The 24,896-nt window shown below is 43.2% G+C and overlaps 1 protein-coding gene across 1 annotated transcript; it reads left to right on the forward strand.

Moving 5' to 3' along the window:
- Positions 1-24,562, forward strand: LOC125453104 (N-acetyllactosaminide beta-1,3-N-acetylglucosaminyltransferase 4-like). Its single transcript, XM_048532216.2, has 2 exons — positions 1-91; positions 17,789-24,562. Exons 1-2 carry the CDS (start codon positions 47-49, stop codon positions 18,953-18,955), a joined length of 1,212 nt encoding a protein of 403 aa, XP_048388173.1. The 5' UTR covers positions 1-46; the 3' UTR covers positions 18,956-24,562.
- The last annotated feature ends 334 nt before the right edge of the window (positions 24,563-24,896 follow it).

Genomic DNA, 24,896 nt, shown 5'->3' on the forward strand with positions numbered 1-24,896 from the left:
TCTCAATCTGGAATAAAGTTGCTGCATAGAATGAGTTACTGGTTACATGAGGCTGGTAGTGACTCGCTGCAGTGAGAGAGCAATCTATCAGGTAAGTATGCTTTATAGTTTATTATAATAGAAATGATATATAGAGCCTAACGCTTTGATTGCTGTTTGCAGAGAGATTCAAAATACAGCACGAATGAAAATCTAGCCTTGCACTTTTTGTTTGAAATGACTACATTGGAAAGGACAGGTTTACACCCTGACAGCCAATGTACAGACTTTCAGCACTTTCTGTTGTTAACTCTATCACATTTGTGAACACAGTATTTTAGAAAAAGGGAAGTGATTAACAAGTAAAAGGAAGATGCTACTTTTGAGGATGAAAACATCTGTTTGTCTTATTCTGCCTGTCAGTGAAAAACCAACGGCTTGCTCATCTTTTCTATTAAATCTCCTAACTTGAGGCCATACACTTACATCAACTGGAGGCTGTTTCGAATCATTGCAATTAATCGGTCTCTCAGCAAATCCTGCTTTCAAATGCTCGATTCAGAAATGCGATTCCTCTTTTGTTTCTCTTGTAAGTCGAGCTCTTTTATTGTTAGTGTTTTTGAGAGCAGCAGAAATAGGAACAGACTTGTATGGTCCTCAGGTTGGTTCCGCTGTTTAGTGTTGTCATATCAGTCTTCCATTTAAGACTGAGATAAAGAGAAATATTTTCTCTCAGAAGGGTTTGTGACTCTTTGAAACTCTCCTCCCCAGAAAGCACTGGAGGCAGGGTGACTGAATATTCTTAATATGATGGATAGATTCTTGATGAACAATAGACTATTGGTTATTGGAGTAAGAGGGAGGGTTGAGTCAGGTCAACCATAATCTTATTGAATGATGAAGCAGGCATGAGGAACCGAATGTCATAGAATCACAGAACTCCTACAGTGCAGAAGCAGTCCATTTGGCTCAATGAGTCCACACCAACCCTCCAAAGAGCACCCCAACCAGACCCAATGCACTACCTTATCCATGTATTTCCCATGGGAACCAGCCTCACATCCCTGGACATTACAGGCAATTTCGCATGGCCAATCCACCTAACAGGCATGTCTTTGGACTGTGCAAGGAAACCGGAGCACCTGGAGGAAACCCACGCAGGCACATGCACATTGCACACAGACAGTCACCCAAAGGTGGAATTGAACCCCTGTCCCTCACATTGTGAGGCAATAGTGCTAACCACTGAGCCGCCATGTTGCCCAAAATGCCGCGCTTCTGCATCTAGTTTGTAAGTTTGTATGAATATATACCATTGTAGATAGGTGAAGTAAACTAAAATACTGCAAGCGCTGGGAATGTAATGCGCAATGTAACAAACACAGACTGGTCAGGCAACATCTGCAGAGACTCAAAAACACAGACAGTATTGCATAGAAACGGGTAAACACACTGTTCAGGTAGACTGCCTTATGGAAGTTATTGCTGAGTTATATGGCACAAGAAGAGACAGGGAGGTGGGATAGGTCTGAATTGAGTATTGAGGGTTGTCTTGAATGTTCAAAGCTAACGATTTCAAGGTTATTACCAACTGAGACCAACTGAGCATCTTCTGTCTTTTCAAACTTTTTAAGATTGCAAAATAAGTCTCGCATTTGCCAATTCGCACCATATCAAAGTTCAGCAGGAAATAGGTAAGGCAAATAGACATTTTTGTTTCAAAGTATAAGAATAAGGAATTATTGTTAAAACTGTACAAGGTGCTGGTCAGATCACACCTAGAAGGCTGTGAATAGTTTTGTGGTTGGAGGCAATTTTTTAAAGGCGAGAGAAGAAAGATTTAAAAATGACTTGAGGGTCAACTTTTTCACACAGGTTCATGTGTGAAATGAGCTTCCAGAGGAAGTGGTGGATACCGGTACAATTACAATGTTTGAATGACATTTAGTTAAGTAAATGAATAAGAAATTTTTGGAAGGATTTGGGCCAACCCCAGGCAGCTGGGAGTGATTTAGTTTGGGATTATGGTCAAAATGGACTGCTTGGGCCAAAGGGTCTGTTTCCATGCTATAAGGCCCTATTACCCCAAGAAAGATTTAGTAGTTTGCGTTTGTAATCATTGGAGTTTAGAAGAATGAGAGGAGACCTTAGATTCCTATTAGGGGCCCTGACAGCATAAGTGCAGGGAGGTTGTTGTGGGAGAGTTTGGGGTCGGAGGGTGTCACCCAGAGTAGGGAGTCGCACATTTAAAACAGATGAGGAGAATGTTTTTCTCTCACACAAGTCTGTGGAATTCTTTATCACAGAGAGCTGTTAAGGCTATGTCATTAAGTATACTAGAGGCTGAGAAAGAGTTTGAGTCAGTAGGTGAATCAATGGTTATGTAGATAACACAAGAAAGTGGAGTTGAGGGTCGACAGATTATCTATGACAATGAATGGCAGCGCAGATGGGCTGAATGGTCTACTCCTGCTCCATTGTCTTGTACAACAGATAAATTTACGGGGGTTGGGGGTGGAGTTGCTTCAGGACTTTGCTCATAAGAATGTATGACACAGCAGCAGGGGTTGACCATACAATCTTACAAACCTTCATTTCCATACCTTGTGTGTGGCTGCGTTCTAGAATTTCCAGAAAAGGGAAATAGTGTCTACCGTAAAAAATCCTATCAGAATCTTGCATGCTTCAATGAGATTTAATCTCATCTTACTAAATGTACAGACATGGGCCTAACTTTCCCAGCCTCTCATTATACCAAACATACATAGTATTCTAAGTCTGGTCTCAATAATGTTCTGTACAATCATGGTTAGATGTTCATTTTTGTAATCCAAACCCCGTGCAAGAAAGGCAAACGCATACTTGCCTTTGCATTAGCCTGCTCTTCCTGTTTGCTAACTTCCTTGTTCCTTTCACAGCTGCACGCAAGTGGAATTATTGATAGTGTGTTTCTTCCCTGGTGCCAGGGTCAAGAATGCCACGAAGCAGCTGCAGGGCATTCTGAAGGGGGAGGGGAAATAGCCAGAGGTTTCGGCCCAGGTTGGTAAAAGGATAGAGGTCTTGCAAGCAGAATATAGGGAATTAGGAAATAAATTTAAAAATGTGATCTCAAAAGGCAGCAATATTAGGATTACACTCAGCGCTACATGCTAGAGAGCTCAGGGAAAAGAGAAAAGGCCAGTTGAATGCATGGTTGAGAGGCTGATGGAGTGGGAAGGGATTTAGATTCTTGAGACATTGGGACCAATTCTGAGGAAGTTGGACAAACTGACAGGACACACACCAGCAGGACTGGAATCTAAATCTGTGTAGAAGTATTTGCTAGTGACCTGTAGGATTTTAAACAAGAGTGGGGGAAGGATGGGAATCTGAGTGGGGAGACACAAGAAAGGGAAACAAAGATGACATTGAATGGTAGGAAAGAAAAATTGCAATCAGAGGAAACAAGGCCAAGCACCAAGTGGAGACTCAGTACAAAACAAAAATAAAATTGTATAATGCATTCCCATTTTTAAACGTTTTAAATGCACTTACCTCATCACTAGTCAAATTGTGTCATGTCTACCTGTTCTTTTAAAGTGAGAGATCATTGATTGTAATGTAAACACGAATGTTTGATGCTTAAAAACATTCTTCCAAAAGCAGGGATAAACTTATAAAGGAAGACTTATTTTTGGGAAGAAAAAATATTTTCAATATTTGATTTAATAAATCCTAATTTATGGAAATTCAGTGGGATACAGTAGACATTTCAGCAAAAAAGAAAATAAATTATTTTTCACCTGTCTAACAGCAGGCAAAGAAAATGAGAGATGGACTGAACGCATACTATCCATTCACAAAGATGTGCCGGCTAGGTGGATTGGCCATGCTAAATTGCCCGTAGTGTTCAGGGGTGTGTGGTTATAGGGGGATGGGTCTGGGTGGGATGCTTCAAGGGGCGGTGTGGACTTGTTGGGCCGAAGGGCCTGTTTCCACACTGTAGGGAATCTAATCTAACCAAATTCAGCCCTTTTCTTATCTTTGTATTGCAGTCTCTGAATAGATAAATAACATTAGGGACTACAGATTTTTATTCGATTAATTGATGCAAGTGAAACACCAAAGAAGGAATGAAGCTGCATTCAAATCAGTTGAAATAATGCAGTTAATGCAAAGGTTTTTACTTATTTATATGGCCTAAAGACTACCTTTAAACCCATGGGATGTGAACTCTGCACTCAAGCCCAAAGTGTCATGGATAAAGAAGGACCCATTGTGAATAAGAGTCACTAGACTCAAAAAGTTAATTCTGCTTTCTCTCCGTAGATGTTGTCAGACCTGTTGGACTTCTCCAGCAATTTCTTTTTTTTTCAGATTCCCTGCATCCATGGTTGTGAAATGCAAACAAACTATCGGGATTTATTGCACACTAAATGGAGGGATCTGGACCAAGAGCAGGCAGAAGGGATTAGTTTAATTTGGTGTCATGTTCAGCACAACTTTGCAGGTTGAAGTGCTCATCCCTGTGCTGTACAGTTCTATATTCTATGTTCTAATAGGTTTAAAACTTAACATTCTGCTAGTTGGAGAATAGCATAGTGCATGTGTCAGTGTACAATTCTGTAGATATCAGGATCTTTGAGGTTTTCTCCTCTTGGTTCCTTGGAGCTTAACCCTTGTTTCCCAAATTCTTGAAATTAGTCTTCTGACTTACAACATACTTTAAGGCTTTATCTTTGCCTGTTTCACTAATGTACATGCAAATCCACCCAGTAGCGATAAGGCTTCAACTCTGCTTTCCCAGACAACCTGAACGCCGTAGCCATAGATACTTCCTAAATGCTTCTCTCCCTCTCTATTGGGAGAGACTGGATAGGCTGGGGCTTTTCACTGTAGCGTATGAGGTTGAGGGGATTTATAAAATCATGAAGGGCATAGATAAGGTAAATAGCAAAGATTTTTTTTCCCTGGGGTGGGGGAGTTTAAAAGTAGGAGGCACATTTTTAACATGAGAGGAGAAATATTTAAAAAGTACATGAGGGGCAACTTGTTCATTCAGAAGTTAGTTTGTACGTGGAATGAACTGCCAGAAGAAGTGATGGGGCCGTGCGCAATTACAATGATTTGGATAAGTATATGAATATGAAACGTGAAAGAGAAATGTGCAAAATGCAGGCAAGTTGGACTAGTTCAGTTTGGGGAACATGGCCAGCATGGACTGGCTGGACCGGAGGGTCCATTTCCATGCTGTATCATTCAATAACACTATGCTCTCTTTTGAAAGGAGCTTCCAAAAATCTTCTCACTTTTGTTTACTTTCTCCTCGGGCCCACTGGTGATTTCGAACACTGATCCAATACCTATACTTGGATGTGTTATGACAAATCCGTTATCTTTGAGTTAGAACTTATGAACAGCCGTAAGCCATTCAGCCCTTCAACTATGCTGTAGCATTCAGTAAGATTGTGGCTGATCTGGTTGTGGTCTCAGCCCAACTTTCCTATTTAGCCCTACCCTAACCCAAACCACAGAAGCCCCAACTCCTGCATATCAAAAAAACAATCTTATATTGCCTTGAAAATTTCAATCACACACCCTCCATTGCCTTCTTAAAAAGATGATTCCTCAGACTGACATAATTACACCTAATCTCCATCTTAAAAGGGATACCTTAATCTTAAACACTGGTGCTGAGGTCTAAATCCCGCACAAAAAGAAACATCCTTCTAGTATTTACTCTACCAAGTTTCCACAGATTGTTATGTTTCAGCGAAATCATTGTTCATTTTTCTAAACTCCATCGGTTACAGGCCTAGCCTCTTCAATCTTCCCTGTTGTTCCAGAAAGGAGTCAAGTACATATTCCTATTCTGCTTTGAATGCAACTGTATCCTTTTTCTAATAAGGAGTCCAAAACCGTACACAGTATGCCAGATGGGTTGTGTCTAGGTGCTATAAAGCTTTAATAAAACCTCATGATTCTTAAAATACACTGAGATGCTTCAGTGTGATTTGGAGAAGTTGAGTGAGTGGGTGGGTGACGTTTAGTGCAGACAAATGAAGGTTTGGTAACAAAAACAGGAAGGTAGATTATTATCTGAACAGCGATAGATTAAGAAAGTGGGAGGTGCAATGAGACCTGGGTGTCCTTGCAAACCAGTCAGTGAAAGTAAGAATACAGGAGCAGTAGGCAATGAAGAAGGTAAATGGAATGTTGGCACTCATAGTGAAAGAATTCAAGGACAAGAGCAGTACTTTGGTTCAAACCAAAGGGTCTCGACCCGAAACGTCACACTTTCCTGCTCCTCTGATGCTGCTTGGCCTGCTGTGTTCATCCAGCTTCACACTGTGTTACCTCAGGAATATTGCGTGCAGTTTTGGGCTCCTTATCTGAGGAAAGATGTTCTGGCTGTGGAGGCAGAGCAGCAAAGCTTTCCTAGACTAATTCCTGGAATGGCAGGATTTCCGTATGAAGGGAGTCAGAGAGAAATAGGCTCTTGAAAAGCAAGGCAATGAAAGGTTTACAGGGTGACTGTAATGTGGATGAAATCAAACCAACCATGAACATATTGAAAGACGAAACGGTCTTGAAGTGCTGAGTGGCTTAGTCTTCCTTCTAACTGGTATGTTTGTATGTACCACAGTGCCATGGCCAGTTCCATTCATCTACCCTGCAGCCATCCACGACTTTCAGCCAAGCAGGTTGATAAACACTTGAACCTGTTGGAAAATTGCCATGATAAAAGATGCCCCACTTCTATATTTTAACGAGGGGGGAGGCTAGTGGTATTATTGCTGGAGTGTTAATCTAGAGACCTCAATAACATTTTGGGGGCCTGGGTTCAAATCCCACCACGGCAGATGGTGGAATTTGAATTCAATTTAAACAAATATCTGGAATTAAGAATCTAATAATGACCATGAATCCATTGTCGACTGTCAGGAAAACCCATCTGGTTCACTAAATGTCCTTTCGGGAAGGAAACTGCCATCCCTACCTGGTCTACCTTATATGTGACTCTAGACCTACAGCAATGTGGTTGTCTCTGGACTGTCCTCTGGGCAATTAGGGATGGGCAATAAATGCTGCCTAGCCAGCAATGTCCTCCTCCCGTTAATGAATAAAGGGAAAGAAAAACCCTTACTTTTCGATGGCTCTACTTGTCTTAGTTGTGGTCACACTCTCCTTTCCCTGACCATGGAGGAAATTAGAAGATCCAAGGGGTGAAACCACATGTTGGTTAAAACTGCCTTCCTCCTAGCCTTGAGAAGGTGGTAGTGAACTGTCTTCTTGGACCGCTGCAGTCCACCTGCTGGATTTCCAGTTCAATGATTAGCTGAAGCTTATCAAGCTCTATAAACTCAAGTGCTGATATTTTCACTTTAATCACTAACAGTCCCCATTAACAACTGTTCACCCTCCCAGCCTGATCGTTAGCAACTCCTTTGTCTGGCCAACTACTTTTCTCTCTCTTCGGGCTCTGTCCTATCATTTACTCCCTACCCCACCCACCTCCCTATTTTCTGCATATAAACTGCCGTTTTCCCAGCCACTCTCAGTTCTGAGGAAGGGTCACCGGACCTGAAATGTTAACTATGTTTTCCCCTCCACAGATGCTGCTAGACCTGCTGAGCTTTTCCAGCAACTTTGTTTTTGTTCTTGATCTTTTTACTGTTGGATTTCACTGGCATCCATCAATTCCTACACACAGCAGCTGTTCTGCTATCTTCATTTCACATTTTTTACTTTATTTTTCACATGAATTTCTGATTATGGAACTCTTCTATCTTTCAAGCGACCTTTACAGGTAGTTCTTCTATAACACAATAGTTGTGTTCTCATTTGACCACACGCTGGAGGAGGTTGTGCTATACAAAACTGCCATCGAAAATTGTGTTATGGGGAAATGGTTATGGAGAAGAATTAACCATCTCCTTTTAATATTTGACTTTTTTCATTCACTCCTGGAATGTTGTAATTGCTGGCTGGGTGAGCATTTATTGCCCATTCCTAGTTGCCCTTGAGAAGGTGGTGGTGAGCTGCCTTCTTGGACTACTGCAGTCCACCTGCTGTATGTTGACCCACAATGCCCTTAGGGAGGGAATTCCAGACTTTGATGCCAGACTGTGAAGGAACGGCGATATATTTCCAAGTCAGGATAGTGAGTAGCTTGGAGGGTAACTTGCAGATGCTGGTGTTCCCATATATCTGCTGCCCTTGTCCTTCTAGGTGGAAGTGGTCATGGGTTTGGAAGGTGCTGACTGAGGATCCTTAGTGAATTTCAGCAGTGCATCAGATAGTGGGTTAACATTGCTGCTACTGAGCGTTGGTGGTACGTAGACCGGATGCATGTAGACGTGATGCCAATCAATCAGGCTGCTTTGTTCTGGATGGTATCATGCTTTTTAAATATTTACAGGGCTGCACTCATCCAGGCAAGATGGAAGTACTCCATCACACGCCTGCCTTCTGCCTTGTAGATGGTGAACAGGCTTTGGAAAGTCAGGAGGTGAGTTACTTGCTGTAGCATTCCTAATCTATAACCTGGTCTTGTAGCCACTGTGTTAATTGGTGAGACCAGATGACTTCCTGGTCAGCGGTAACCTCCAGGATATTGATAGTGGGGGATCCGGTAATGGAACCCTTAATCTCAATTTCAAGGGAAGGTGGTTAAATTGTTTCTTAATGGAGTTTGTCATAGCCTGGTATTTGTGTGCAGCAGTTTATTTGCAACTTGTCAGCCCAAGAGGACTGATATTGTTGCGATATTGTTGCATTGAACATGGACTGCTTCAGTAACTCAGGAGTCGCGAATGGTGCTAAACATTGTGCAATCAACGGCGAACATCCCCACTTTTGGCCTTATGGCGGATGGAAGGTCATTGATGAAGCAGCTGAGGATGGTTGGGCCGAGGACAATACCCTGAGGAACTCCTGCAGAGTTGTTCTGGAGCTGAGATGACTGACTTCCAACAACCACGACCATCTTCCTATGACTCTAACCACAGGAGAGTTTGCCCCTTGATACCCATTGATTCCAGCTTTGCCAAGGCTCCTTGATGCCACACTCAGTCAAATGAACCTTGATGTCAACGACTGTCACTCTCACCTCACCTCTGGAATTCAGCTCTTTTGTCCATGTCTGAACCAAGGTTGTAATGAGATCAGGAGCCGACAGGCCCTGGCAGAACCCAAACTGGGCATCACTGAGCAGGTTATTCCTGAACAGGTGCTGCTTGATAGCACTGTTGATGACATCTTCCATTACTTTACTGATGATTGAAAATAGACTGAGAGGGCAGTAATTGGATGGATTGGATTTGTCCTGCTTTTTGTGTGCGGGACAGACTTGAGCAATTTTGCACATTGTCGGGTAGATGCAAGTGTTGTAATTGTGCTGGAAGATCTTGGCTGTTGGAGTGGTAAGCTCTGGAGCACAAGCCTTCAGTGTTATAGCCAGAATGTTATCAGGGCCCATGGTCTTTGCAGTAGCCAGTGTCTCCAACTGTTTTCTGATATCATGTAGAGTGACTCAAGATGGCTGGAAACTGTATCTGTAATGCTAGGGACCATTGGAGGACGCCAAGATGGGTCATCCTCTCGGCACTTCTGGCTGAAGATTGCTATGAAAGCTTCAGCCTTATCTTTTTCACTGATGTGCTGGGCTCTCCCATCATTGAGGATGGGGATATTTGTGAAGCGGCCTCTTCCAGTGAGATGTTTTGTTATCCATCAACATTCACGACTGGATATGGCAGGACCGTAAAGCTCAGATCTGATCTGTTGGTTTTGGGGTCACATAGCTGTGTCTGTCACTTGATCCTTTGTCAATATCCCACTAAGGGCTGTTTTAATCACCAATGGTTCATTTAAAGATTAGGTCAGAAACTGAATGTGGATAGCAAGAAGCTTTTTCCCAGAGTAGAGCGAGAGAGAGAGAGAGAGAAAGTGGGGGTCATGAGTTCAAAGTGAGAGGAGGAAAGTTTACGCGAGATATGCGTGGAAAGTTCTTTACGCAGAGGGTGGTGGGTGCCTGTAACGCGTTGCCAGCGGAGGTGGTAGACGCAGACACATTAGTGTCTTTAAGATGTATCTGGACAGGTACATGGATGGGCAGGGAGCAAAGGGATACAGACCCTTAGAAAATAGATGACAGGTTTAAACAGAGGATCTCGATCGGCGCAGGCTTGGAGGGCCGAAGGGCCTGTTCCTGTGCTGTAGGTTTCTTTGAGCTGGACTAGTCACATAAACAAGAGCATGTTGGAGGTTGGGAACACTGCAGTCAGTAACTCACCTCATGACTCCATTTTCAACAAAGCACATGTCAGGAATGTCATGGAATACCCCTAACTGACCTGCAGGAGTGAAGTTCAGACAATACTCAAGTAGCTCATCACCAATCTGGCCAAAGCAACCTGTGTCAACCCAACCCAACCCATCCACCACTTTAAGCATCTACCGTCATCATGATCAATGCCCAGCCCTTTTAGACCAGAGATAGGGACACAACTACTATGTTGCAAAAGCTCTCACAGGAAGCTACTTCTTAAATATGTGCTACAGTTAACATTATTTTCTGTTAATGATACCTTGAGCATGCCTGTATCTACATTCACTTAGCTCAATGCTTGCAACATGAGTGTGAGCCACCTCTAAACAGAATTTTGTCGTAGACTTTGAGCCTCATGGGTGCCCTGGTGTTACGTTACAATGTGCCTGAACAGGTTGAATAAAAATAATTTTTGTACCTTCTAAAAAGGCTTTCTTAGAGTTTTGAAGTACCTACACAGTGTACAATGGAGCCTGAGTCCAAATCTCAGCAATGCTTCTACCTAAAGGACAGGGACTAGTGCAGTGATATTGACCCTAGATCCAGGTTATGTTCCACCATCAGGATGTGATGGACACAAAGATGCTCACAAGGCACATTAAAAGGAAAACAATTTCAGTGGCCTACAAGATGCCCCCTTGCAATTCGCCAACGCTCTTGCAACATCTTCTAAAGCAGCAACCTCAGCTGCATAGGTGACAGATGCATGAGAATACTATCGTTTGTGTTTGTAGAATCTTATTGTGCAATAGTTGATGACATTTCAGAAGTCCTTAATCATCTGCAAAGGAGGTCCTGTGGTCGTGCAACCATGATCATAAGAAAGAGGAACATAAGTAAGCCACTTGGCCTCTTGAGCCTGTTCCATCATTTAATGGGATTGTGACAGATCTGATGATCCTCATGTCCACGTTCCTACCCTTTCCCGGTAACCCTGATTCTGCGACTTATCAAGAATCTATCTACCTCAACAATTCATATGCACAAGGATAATGTCCCCCACAATTCTCTCTGGCAAAGAGTTCCAAAGGCCCGCAACCCACTTAGAGAAGAAATGTTTTCTCACCTTAGTCTTAAATTGGCAGGCCTTTATTCTGAAACTATGCCCCTCTGGTCCCAGATTCTCCCATAAGGAGAAACATAAAAAAGCATTACATGTAAGTACAAGTTTCCTCTTGTAAAATGAGATACACATCATTTGTAAGCAACGTATCCTCTAAACTTGCTTTTGCAATTTGCAGATGATTTGATTAAGTGTGATGGCCTTTAAATTTTAATCTGCACCAATTTAAAGGGGCTGACTTTTGTGTAGCTGTGCATAGAACATAGAATATAGAAAAGTACAGCACAGTACAGGCCCTTCGGCCCACGATGTTGTGCCGTGGAATAATCCTAATCCAAAAATAAAATAACCTAACCTACATTCCCCTCAATTCACTGCTGTCCCTGTGCATGTCCAGCAGTCGCTTAAATGTCACTAATGACTCCGCTTCCACGACTACCACTGGCAAACTATTCCATGCGCTCACAACTCTCTGGGTGAAGCTCAATGAGATCTTATTTCTCCTCTTACTCAGAGTGTAACTTGACTATGCCTACTCAGAACAATCTTTTTAAAACAATACTAACGACTGCCTCTGATCTGGTATTCATACCAGCACCTCAGTAACAACATCTACCCTCACCCCTGCCTGGGCCCATCTGTTGCTGAAACCTTCCTTCACTCCTTTGTTACCTCAAGGTATAACTATTCCAAATACTACACTGGTTAGATAGGGTGGATAGGGAGAGCCTTTTTCCTAGGATGGTGACGGCGAGCACGAGGGGGCATAGCTTTAAATTGAGGGGTGAAAGATATAGGACAGATGTCAGAGGTAGTTTCTTTACTCAGAGAGTAGTAAGGGAATGGAACGCTTTGCCTGCAACGGTAATAGATTCACCAACTTTAGGTACATTTAAGTTGTCATTGAACAAGCATATGGACGTACATGGAATAGTGTAGGTTAGATGGGCTTGAGATCGGTATGACAGGTCGGCACAACATCGAGGGCCGAAGGGCCTGTACTGTGCCGTAATGTTCTATGTTCTATGTATGTAACTGGTCTCCCAAGGTCTGTCCTTGGTAAACTTGAGGTCATTCAAAACTCTGCTATCCATAACTTAACCGACAGAAAATACTGTTCCCCTATTGCCTTGTGCCTGGTGACTTACCTTGACTCCTGGTAAGGAGGTAATAATTTTCATCTTTATTTTCCAAATGTCTTTTAAACGTTGTAATTGTGCCCACAGCCACCGCTTCCTCAGGAAGTTTATTCCATTTTCAAACCACCCTCTGTGTAAAAAAAACTTGCTCCTTGTGACTTAATGAAATCTCTCCTTTCACCAAGTCTTGAAATCCCCCATCCTTGGGAAAAGATAACTATTATTAACCCTGTCTATACCTGTCATGATTTTATAAATCTCTATAAGGGTCTTTTTATTCATTAACAGGATGTGGGCATTGCTGGCTAGGCAGCATTTGTTGCCCATCCCTAATTGCCCAGAGAGCAGTTCAGAGTCAACCACATTGCTGTGGACCTGGAGTCACATGTAGGCCAGACCAGGTAGGGATGGCAGTTTCCTTCCCTAAAGGACATTAGTGAACTAAATGATCTTTTCCCCAACAATCGTTTCTTAATTCCAGGCCTTTTTTTTATTGAATTCAAATCCTACCATCTGCCATGGCAGGCTTTGAACCTGGGTCCCCCGGAACATTATCTGGGTCTCTGAATTAACTGTCAAGCGATAATACCACTAGCCCTTCACCTCCCCACAAAGGTGAGTTTGCGATGTGGCTCTCAGCCTCCTACACTCGAGTAAAAAAGTCCCAGTCTATCCAGTGTTTTTTTATAACTCAACCCTTCCATACCTAGCAACATCCTGGTAAATCTCTTTTGAACTCTGTCCAGCTTAATGATATCCTTCCCTCAACTGGGTGACCAGAATTGGGCACAGTGCTCCAGAAGAGGACTCACTAATTTGAAGTAAAAGCTCAAAATGACTTCCCAACTCCTTTATTCAAAGGACTGGGCAATGAAGGCAACCATGCCAAAGTCCTTTTTAACCACCCTGTTTATATGTAACACAAACTTCAATGAATTATGTACTTGAAACCCTGGGCCCCTCTGCTCTACAACACTTCCTAAGGTCCTACCATTAATTATATAATTCATACCACTTAAGAATGAACCTCTCATATATTAGAGTTGATGTTTCTCTGCATCATCTCTGTAGCTGTAACATCTTATTCTGCATTCTGTTCTATTACCCTGATGTACTTATGTAAGGTATGATTTGTCTAGATAGCATGCAAAACAGTACTTTTCACTGGATCTTGGCACATATGACAATAATAAATCAAATCATAGTACATAGCACAAAGATCATAGAACAGTACAGCAGAGTATCAGACCATTCGGCCCAAAATGTTGTGCCAAACATGACATCAAATTAAACTAAGATAACAAAGTGTGGAGCTGGATGAACACAGCAGGCCAAGCAGCAGCTTTTGTGCTCCTGAGATGCTGCTTGGCCTGCTGTGTTCATCCAGCTCCACACTTTGTTATCTTGGATTCTCCAGCATCTGCAGTTCCCATTATCACTGTCAAATTAAACTAATCCCTTCTGCCTGCCCTTGGTCTATATCCCTCCATTCCTTGCATATTCATGTGCTTATGTAAAAGTCCCTTACATAACCCTATCGTATCTGCCTCCACCATCACCCCTGGCAGTGCATTCCAGATTCCTACCACTATCTGTGTAAAAATCCTTGCTCCTCACATCTCCTTTGAGATTTCTCCCTCTCACACTTAAATCCGTATCCCCTAATATTAGACTTTTAAACTCTGGGAAAATTATTCTGACCACCAACCCTATCTATGCATCTCAGAATTTTATAGACATCTAGCCAGTCTCCCCACAGCCTCTGCTGCTCCAGAGAAAACAACCCAAGTTGTACTCACCAAACCTCATAGCTGAAACCTACAAATCCAGGCAGCATCCTGGTAAACGTCTTCTGCACCCTCTTCAAATCCTCCACATCCTTCCTGTAAAAATCAACTCAAAATCAAATCTAACCCTTTCTTTCTTTAATAATTGAATGTCACTTGACATTTAATGGGCATTACCATCACCGAATCCTGACTACCAATATCGTGGGACATTATCATTGGCCAGAAACTGAGCTGGACTGGACCATATACAGTGCTGAGGAAGAGCTAATTGACCCAAAATGTTAACTCTGATTTGTCTCCACAGATGATTCCAGACTTGCAGAGCTTTTCCAGCAATTTCTATCTTTTTAATGCCATATAAATATAGTGGCTACAAGAGCGGGTCAGCGGCTGCAGTAAGTAACTCAACTGCAGACACCCCTAAAGCCTATCCACAGCACAATTCAGGAGCATGATGAAGTACTCCCCATTTGTCTGAATGAGCGCTTTTCTAACAACACTCAGGAACCAGACCATCTCAGGCAGAGAAACCCACTTGATTAGAACTCATCCTCTCTCCAACATTCACTCCCTCCACAGTCAAAAACTAGAGTAGCACAGAAGCTGGAAATCAGAAACAAAATCAGAAATGATTGGAAAAGCTCAGCAGGTCAGGCAGCATCTGTAGAGTGAAAACAGAGTTAATGTTTCAGGTCCAGTAACTCTTCCTCAGAAGGGTCCTCACTAGCAGCTATTGATTCAGCCAGACTGACCTTTACCTTTACCTGTTCCTTTGTTTGCCCAACTCTTTTGCTCTCTCTTTCTGGGCTCCATCTCCACCTATTGTTTACCCCTCTCCCCTCCCCCCCCCATCTCCAGCTTATGCATCAATCTTTTCCTAGCTACCATCAGTTCCAAATAAGATACACCTATACTGCATGGACCACAATGTTTCACCACCACCTGCTCCATGGCAATTAGGAATAAGCAATAAATGACCAGTAGATGTGGCAGTGACACCCACATCCCATGAAATAAGTTAAAGAAAAATTTTGTGATGGTCAGTTAATACTATTCTTGCCAGCACATCATCGGGGAATCAATCTTAAAAATATGAGATTGAGGAAAAAGTGTTTATGTGTTTTAGAAGATTATTATAGATCAATTAAACCATTCAACCCACTTGCTTTATGAATACAAAGTCAGTCTTCTTCACCAACTACCTGTATGTTAAACATTCCAGGGGTTTTGTTACAAATACTGGCAGAGAAATCTAAGAGATTTAAACATGGAATACGCACATAAAAAACACTGGCTACAAGAGCAGGTCAGAAGCTAGGAATACTGCGGTGAGTAACTCACCTCCTGTCTCCTCAAACCCTGTCCGCAATCTACAAGGCACAAGTCAGGAGTGTGACGGAATACTCCCCACTTGCCTGGATGGGTGCAGCCCCAACAACACTCAAGAAGCTTGGCACCATCCAGGACAAAGCAGTCCACTTGATTGGTACTACACCCACAAGCATTCACCCCCTCCATCATGATGCTCAGTAGCAGCAGTATGTGCTATCCATAAGATGCACTGCAGAAATTCACCAAAGACCCTCAGACAGCACCTTCCAAATCCACGACGACTTCCATCTAGAAGAAGGGCAGCAGCTATATGGGAACACCACCACCTACGAGTTCCTCTCCATACCACTTGCCATCCTGACTTGGAGTTACATTGACATTCCTTCATGTCACTGGGTCAAAATCCTGGAATTCTTTCTTTATTCATTCACAAGATGAGGGCATCACTGGCTAGGCAACATTTATTGCCCATCCCTAATTGCCCAGAGGGCAGTTAAGAGTCACATGGAGGCCAGACCAGGTAAGGATGGCAGTTTCTTTCCCTAAAGGACATGGGTGAACCAGATGGGTTTTTCCGACAATTGACAATTGTTTCACAGTCATCATTAGAATCCTAATTCCAGATATTTTATTGAATTCAAATTCCACCACCTGCCGTGGTGGGATTTGGACCCAGGTCCCCAGAACGTTATGTGGCTCTCTGGATTAACAGTCCAGCAATAGTGCCACTAGTCATCACCTCCCTAATTGTGAGTCAACCCACAGCAGGAGGAATGCAGCGGTTTACGAAAGCAGCTCAGCGCCCCCTTCTCAAGGGCAACTAGGGATGGGCAACAAATGCTGGCCCAGCCAGCGATCCTCACATCCCACAAATGAATAAAAAAAATGAAAGCTTCCAGCGTTTAGTGGTGAACTAGCAATGAGATTAAACCTGAGATTCCAGTTTGAAGCAGAAAGAGAAGTATCTATCCCATCCAGACTCTGGAACATGATGAATCGTGACATTTGAATGAATTAAAGAATTGAAGAGAAATAGATTATAGCAATAAGTTAACTACAAAGTAGAATTGAAGGTTATGAAGTGACTTCCCTTTTCCTGATGTTCCACACGTTAGACATCAAAATAGTGAATTAATTGCTTTTGTTTTGAATTAGGTTACTTTCAAACATAATTTTTTGCATTTGATTATGCACACTGGTATCTTTGATGGCCTGAATAACCTTTTACTATTGAAGGTTCAATTGAAATAAGATAGAAATTGCTGGAAATACTCAGCAGGCTTGACAAACTGTGGAGAGAAATGTTTTTTCTTCATTCACAGGATGAGGGCATCATTGGCCAGGCCATTGTCTAATGCCCATCCCTAATTGCCCAGAGAGCAGTTGAGAGTCATCCACGCAGCTATGGTTCTGGAGTCACAAGCAGGCCAGGCCAGACAAGGATGCCAGTTTCCTTCCCTGAAGGACATTAGCAAACCAAATGGCGAGGCAATAGCATAGTGGTACCATCGCTGGGCGTTAATCCAGAGACCCGGATAACATTCTGTAGATCTGAGTTTGAAGCCCGCCACGGCAGATGGTGGAATTTGAATTCAAGAAAAGTATCTGGAACTAAGAATCTAAAGATGACCATGAATCCATTGTTGATTGTTGGAAAAACCCATCTGGTTCACTAATGTCCTTTAGGGAAGGAAGCCACCATCCTTACCTAGTGTGGCCTACATGTGACTCCAGACCCGCAGCAATGTGGTTGACTCTTAACTACCCTCTGGGCAATTAGGAATGGGCAATAAATTCTGCCTAACCAGAAATGCCCTCATCCTGTTAATGAATTTAAAAAAATAGGGTTTCCAACAATCAGCTATTGTTTGTGGTCATCATTAGACTCTTAATTTTTATTTTAAATTATTGAATTCAATCTGCACCATCTGTCATGGTGGGATTTGAACTCAAGTCCTCCAGTAGTTTATCTGAGTCTCTGGATTAACAGTCTAATGAATAACAGCACCAGGCATTTGGCTCCACTAAGCATTTTGAGACCAATATGATTTCTTCAGTTTGGAAGATTCCTAACTCAGAAATGAATACCTATTGCTTTTCATATGTTCCAACATTTAAACATAATGTCTTTGCATGAATAAATTTTTCAAGATGTATCTTTTCTCCCTCTCAGTCCGCAGTCATGAACACTGCTGCGTTGATCCGTGGAATGAAAGGCATCCTGATATTTTCCATTGTGCTCATGGTTGGTTTCAGTTTATACAACCCTGTGATTGTCATGAAGAAGAAATTAACATTCTTGTCATACTTTGACGAGTTTGTGTGGCGTTCCAAGGTTCCACCAGCCACAATAAATTCCAGGAACTTGACCGCGGTTGAGGTGCTCAGTGGTCAGCCCAGAGCAGAGCCGACCCCACAGCCCTGCCATCCGAACCCTGCTTTCAACAGCCTGACCTCCAAGCTCAAGCCAATCTACAAGGACTTCATGATGTACCGACATTGCAGGAACTTCCCTCTCCTGCGCAAGGCCAGCAGCTGCGATAGGGAAGGCACCTTCCTGCTGTTGGCAGTTAAGTCCCTGGCGGAGCACGCCGACCGCCGGGCATCCATCCGCAGCACCTGGGGGCAGGAGCGGGTGGTGGAAGGGGCATTAGTGCGCCGCGTCTTTCTCCTGGGCCTTACAGAGCGCCAGATCCGTTCACAAGCTGTGCAGGCCCTGGTGGACCACGAGAGCAAGCAGTACAACGACATCATCCAATGGGGCTTTCGCGAGTCCTTCTTCAACGTCACACTAAAAGAGACCCTCTTCTGGCAATGGTTCTCCCAGGACTGCCGGGCTGTGAAGTTTGTCTTCAAGGGTGATGATGATGTGTTTGTTAACGTGGAGAATGTCGTGGATTTTTTAAAGGATCACAATCCTTCCCAGGACCTTTATGTGGGGGATGTCTTCAGAAACTGGTACCCGTCCAGAGCTGAGCACAGCAAGTACTACATCCCACTCTTTCTGTACGGCAACAAACCTTATCCTCCCTATGCTGGAGGGGGTGGTTACCTGTTGTCTGGAACGTCAATCCTCAAGCTACACAAGGCTGCCGAATTTGAGGAGCTCTTTCCTATCGATGATGCTTTTGTGGGAATCTGTGCCCAGAAGGCCAACATTGATGCAATCCCGCACAGAGGCTTCCGTACCTACGGGGATATTCCATTCGACCCGTGCGTTTACCAAGGATTAATGGTCGTTCACCGAGTAATGCCCAATGAATTGTGGCTGATCTGGAGCTTGCTAAAGATGAGCACAAAGCCATGCAGTCGTTTCACAAGATTCTCTGTTAAACCATGAAGAAATGGCTCTTTCTATGCCGTTAACTACCTGACAGCAACACTCGAGCCTTTGGATTCGAGCAGAAGACACTAAAGACAAATCAGAGTTGGGAGATGTGTTCTGCTGCTCTCTGAATCCTTCCCATGCTCCATTGAAATGTTCTGAATGTTGATCTTGCTGAGGACAGCTAATTGGACACAAATCAGCCTCTCTGTGGATGTCTAGCCCAAGGTCTGACACCTGGCTTTTGTCTTTTGGGGCAAGATGCGTACCTGTTAGCTGTGGCCACTCTGTTTACCAAAGAGCAAAGGATCCCTCCTGGTATCTTGGCCAATGCTTACCCCTTTCTCAACAGGGCTTCAATAGATTATTTGGCCACTGCTTTTAACATGGCCCTGCTCTCAGCAATTTCTCAATATTACAGTAGGCACTGCATTTCAGAAATATTCCTGTGGCTGTGCTTGGGCATTCAGAAGTTGTGAAAAGGTGCCCTCATGTTAGTTCTATTTACCTCCTAAAATGAACCGTTGACGCTATTATGCTTGTTGGGATCCTGAGAATTAAAAAAAAAGTCTTGCTGTATTGCGTCAGAAATTTTGAGGGATTAATTGTTTTGCTCCGTTATTTCCCAAGGGGATGTGAGTGTCACTGACATATCCAGCAGTTACCTCTGAATGGCTTCCTCGGCCTTTGCAAAAGGCAGTTAAGATTCACCACATTGGCTGGGGGTCTGGAGTCACGTGTAGGCCAGGCTGAGAAAATATGACAGATTTCCTTCTCTGAAAGGAACCAAATACATTTTAACAAAAAGTGACCATGACTACCTTTGCCGAGACAGCATTATATTCCAGAAGGATGTTGCAGCACTTAGAGGATGGTAGACATTTGGAGCAAGCAGCTTGAGAGTGTCGTAGAGGCAGGTGTTCTCACAACATTTAAGAAGTATCTCGACAAGGACTTAAAATACCAGGGCATAGTTGGCATGTGGCCCGAGTGCAGCTAGATTGGTTTAAGAGTAACTTGGATAGGAAACTAAGAACTGCAGATGCTGGAAATCTGAAACAAAAACAGAAATTGTTGGCGAAACTCAGTCAGTCCAGCAACATCAGTGGGAAGATGTTTTGAGTGCAGTGACTCTTCATCGGAATTGCTAAATCCAGAACTGCTGAGTTTTGCCAACAATTTCTATTTTTGTTTGTGCAGTTTAATGTTTGTTGGTCAGCATAGATGGAGTAGGCCGAAGGGCCTGTTTCTAGGCTCCATGACTCTATGACATGTTTCAATGTGGCTTTTGCACATCCACCTTTAACATCACCCTCAAAGAGATGAATCTCTGTAAATGGTTTACAGGAATTGCGTATGTGGATATTCAAAAAGTGTCTGATAAAACACTGCACACAAAGTTCCTCTCAAAATAGAAACACATAGGATTAAAGAGATGTTGCTAATCTGCAGATGTGATAGGTGAAGTATAGGCAATTGGGAATCATGGTGAACAGAAGTGAATGGAATGTGATCCCAAGGGATCAAAATTAGAATCATATAACATAGAACAGTGCAGCACAGGAACAGGCCCTTCGGCCTACCACATCGGCACCAACCATGATGCCAACTAATCCCATCGGCCTACATATGGTCTCGCATCCCTCTATTCCCTGCTGGTTTCATGTATTTGTCTTAATTCCTCCGAAATGTTGCTGTTACATCTGTTTCTACCACCTCCCTAGCATCGCGTTCCAGGCATTTGCCATCCTCAGTTTAAAGAAACTTGACTTGCACATCTCCTTTAGAATCCATCCCCTCACCCACACACCTTAAACTTATGCCCCTTAATATTTGACGTAACCTCCCTGGGAAAAAAAAGAAATTCCAACTATCCGCCCTATCAATGCTTCTCATAATTTTATACCCCTCCATCAGGTCGCCCTTCAGACTCCAATGTTCAAGCGAAAACAATCCACGTTTGTCAAATCTCTCCTTGTAAATAATACACTCCAAATCAGGCAAACCTCTTCTGCATCCTCTCCAAAGCCTTCGCATTCTTCCCATAGTGTGGCGACCAGAACTGCGCATGATACTCCAAACGTGGACAAAGTGAAGTCTTACACAACTGTAACATGACTTGCCAACTTTGATACTCTGCCTCAACTGATAAAGGCAAGCATGCCATACGCTTTCTTTACTACCTTATCCACCTGTTTTACCACTTTCAGGGACCTATGGACTTGTGCCCCAAAGGTTTCTCTCTATATCAATTCTTCTCAGGGTCCTGCCATTTATTGCATACTCTCCTCTTGCATTTGACCTCCAAAATGCATCACCTCACACTTGTCCGGATTAAGCTCTATCTGCCATTTCCCCATCCAACTTTCCAACTGATCTATATCCTCTTGGAGCATTTGACAACCTTCCTCACTATCCAAAACGCTATTAATTGCCATGCTGTCTGCAAACGTACTCATCAGACCGCATATATTTACATTCACATCATTTGTATATATTACAAACAAAAGCGGTCCTGGCGCTAACCATAGGTCAGAGATCTCTGGTCAGTAAAACATCCCTCCACGACCACCCTCTCTCTTCTATGACCAGGCTTGTTTTATGTCCAACTTACCAACTCACCATGGATCTCATGTGACATAATCTGCATTTCAAACCATCAGCCTCGCTGTGTTCATTGACTTGGCCCTGCTGTTCTTTCAACTAGACTTACATGACTTAACATCTACCATCTCTTCAATCCTTCCATGTGCTTCCTTACAACTCTAATTCCCACCACCCACCCACACCCAACACTATTTTAAACACTCACAAGTGGCACCAGCAAACCTACCTGCGAGGATATTGGTGGCCATCCAGTTTAAGTTAAATATCCACTGCTTTTCCTTTATGTGAACTGGATTTCAGTGCAGGGAGTACAATTTTGATGATTGCAACTGACACGAGTCTCAACAATATGGCAAATGGTAATCAGGATTGTAGCGACCAGGACGATGTAGACTGGCTGTGCAAACAGGCAATCATATGGTGTTGCAATTTAATACAAGCAAGTATGAAATAATGCACTTTAAGGAGAAACATCAAGGAGAGGCAATATATTTTAAGTGGGGAGTGCAAAAGTAGAGACAGGAAGATGAATATTCATAGAACATAGAACATTACAGCACAGTACAGGCCCTTTGGCCCTCGATGTTGTGCGAACCTGTCATACCGATCTGAAGCCCATCTAACCTACACTATTCCATGTACGTCCATATGCTTATCCAATGATAACTTAAATGTACCTAAAGTTGGCGAATCTACTACTGTTGCAGGCAAAGCGTTCCATTCCCTTACTACTCTCTGAGTAAAAAAACTACCTCTGACACCTGTCCTATATCTTTCACCCCTCAATTTAAAGCTATCAGAAATCTTTAATGGAAGCATAAATGGGGCGGCACAGTGCCTCAGTGGTTAGCACTGCAGCCTCACAGCGCCAGGGACCTGGGTTCGATTCTAGTCTTAGACGACCGTCTGTGCGGAATTTGCATATTCTCCCTGTGTCTGCGTGGGTTTCCTCCGGGTGCTCTGGTTTCCTCCCACAGTCTAAAGATGTGCAGGCTGGGTGGATTGGCCATGCTAAATTGCCCATAGTGTTCAGGAGTGTGTGGGTCGCAGGGGGATGGGTCTGGGTGGGATGCTGCATGGGGTGGTATGGACTTGTTGGGCCGAAGGGCCTGTTCCCGCACTGTAGGGAATCTAATTAAAAAAAATCATATGGGACACAGTGCAATGTCAATAGATGAATCGAGTACAAATGCAAGGAAGTAATGCTAAGATTTTAGAAATCTTTGCTTCACCTCAGCTGAAGCAGTGTGCGTGTTTTTGGGTACGGCACTTCACATAGGTATGGTATTAAGAGGGTGCAGAGGAAGTTTAAAAGGGATGAAGGTGTTCAGTTTGTGGCAAAGTACAAAATAGAAGATACAAAAGCTTGACAACATATACCAGAGAGGTTTCAGGGTGTTCAGAACTTCAAAGGGATTTCATAGAGAGAATAGTGAGAAGTTTTCTTCAAACAACTGGGTCAGCTTCTACGGACAACACATTGAAAATAAATGTTGAGAAAGCTTGTGAGGAAGAGAAAGTTTGTTAAAGACATTTTTGAGGTCTTGAAAAGTGATGGAGCTAGATTCCATAAGAATTTTTTAAAAGGCAATTGGGCATGTACTTGGAGAGAATTAACTTGTTGAGTTCCAGGGATAAAAGTTAGGATGTTGGGTTAAAATGGAGAGCTCATTGAAAGGACTAGCGCAGGCATAACGGGTTGAAAAGCATTCTAACTCCCCCTCCCATTCCTCAAACGACATGTCCATCATGGGCCTCCTGCAGTGCCACAATGATGCCACCCAAAGGTTGCAGGAACAGCAACTCATATTTCGCTTGGGAACCCTGCAGCCCAATGGTATCAACGTGGACTTCACAAGCTTCAAAATCTCCCCTACCCCCACCGCATCCCAAAACCAGCCCAGTTCTTCCCCTCCCCCCACCGCATCACAAAACCAGCCCAGCTCGTCCCCTCCCCCCACTGCATCGCAAAACCAGCCCAGCCTGTCTCCGCTTCCCTAACGTGTTCTTCCTCTCACCCATCCCTTCCTCCCACCTCAAGCCGCACCTCCATTTCCTACCTACTACCTCATCCTGCCTCCTTGACCTGTCCGTCTTCCCTGGAATGACCTATCCCCTCCCTACCTCCTCACCTATACTCTCCTCTCCACCTATCTTCTTTTCTCTCCATCTTCGGTCCGCCTCCCCGTCTCTCCAGAACCCTCTCCCCATCCCCCTCTCTGATGAAGGGTCTAGGCCCGAAACATCAGCTTTTGTGCTCCTGAGATGCTGCTTGGCCTGCCGTGTTTATCCAGCTCCACACTTTGTTATCTTGGATTCTCCAGCGTCTGCAGTTCCCATTATCACTGTGATTCCAGGGAATTCTATGGTTGCTGTAGCCCAGGATTTTTTTAAAGGGCAATAGTGATGTATTTATCAATGTGAAAAATCTTGTGCAATACTGAAAGGACTTCTCAAGATCATTACTTTGCAGTCGTCTCTAAAATCTTGCCCTAAGGACAGTGAAACAATCATCTCTTTCTAAATGGAGTGAGCCTGCCCATTTACGTGCTAATGGCAATCTGTTACCTGCAATATCAATCCAAAAGCTGTATAAAGCCTTCAGACTGAGCAACTTTTCTGACCTCTCACTTATTTCTCCTCCATACTCCGTCAATGCTGCATCAAAAGGGCTTGATGCTCACCTACTCAAAACCTGGTTATTTGTTCAAATCGAGTCAGCAATTCAACTGGAGGGAGGACAAAACTGACCTTCTAACTCCGACGTGAGGGTGTTCCTGACTGAGTCACAGCTCACACTGACAAAGATCCTTAGTGCAAGCTTTGAAGCTTGGAAATCCTTCAGAATAAAAGACCCTTCCATTCAGTCTTGACAGGCAGGATAAAATTAACATTAATTGATCAGGTTAGTTTTAAAATAGAATCAGTGAGAAAATTAAGTGTCTTTCTAGTTTTATTTGCAATTGTGTTAATGAATTTATTAATTAATATGAATTTTGGACATTGTTGTCTCAATGTGGATTTTGCCTTGCTTTGGGCTGTGTAATAAACAGAAAATTATCTGATTAAAGATTTTATTTTAATTTACCCGGAGCATTTTATAATTAATTACCATTTCAAAGAAAAATAAGATGGGTGTGATTTGCTCTGAACTTCTTCCCTTTTCTGCTGTGAATTTTGTTTGCTAATTTAATCTGTTTTACCTGAGACAACATATTGGAGATTTCCTGAGCTGAGAGTTTCTCCAATAGACCCAGTGTCAGAGCGACAAGGAAGTGAGGTTTGTTTCACGTATTCATTTTGTGGGGTGTGGGTGTCGCTGGCTGGCCAGCATTTCTTACCCATCCCT

This window comes from Stegostoma tigrinum, chromosome 1, assembly GCF_030684315.1.
Source record: "Stegostoma tigrinum isolate sSteTig4 chromosome 1, sSteTig4.hap1, whole genome shotgun sequence".
Lineage (NCBI taxonomy): Eukaryota > Metazoa > Chordata > Chondrichthyes > Orectolobiformes > Stegostomatidae > Stegostoma > Stegostoma tigrinum.

Bases quoted from the DNA above. Each gene is read 5' to 3' on its own strand.
- LOC125453104 (XM_048532216.2), top strand. From the start codon at position 47: ATGAGGCTGGTAGTGACTCGCTGCAGTGAGAGAGCAATCTATCAG. The intron at 92-17,788 runs GTAAGTATGCTT...TCTCCCTCTCAG, and splicing joins GTGAGAGAGCAATCTATCAG to TCCGCAGTCATGAACACTGC.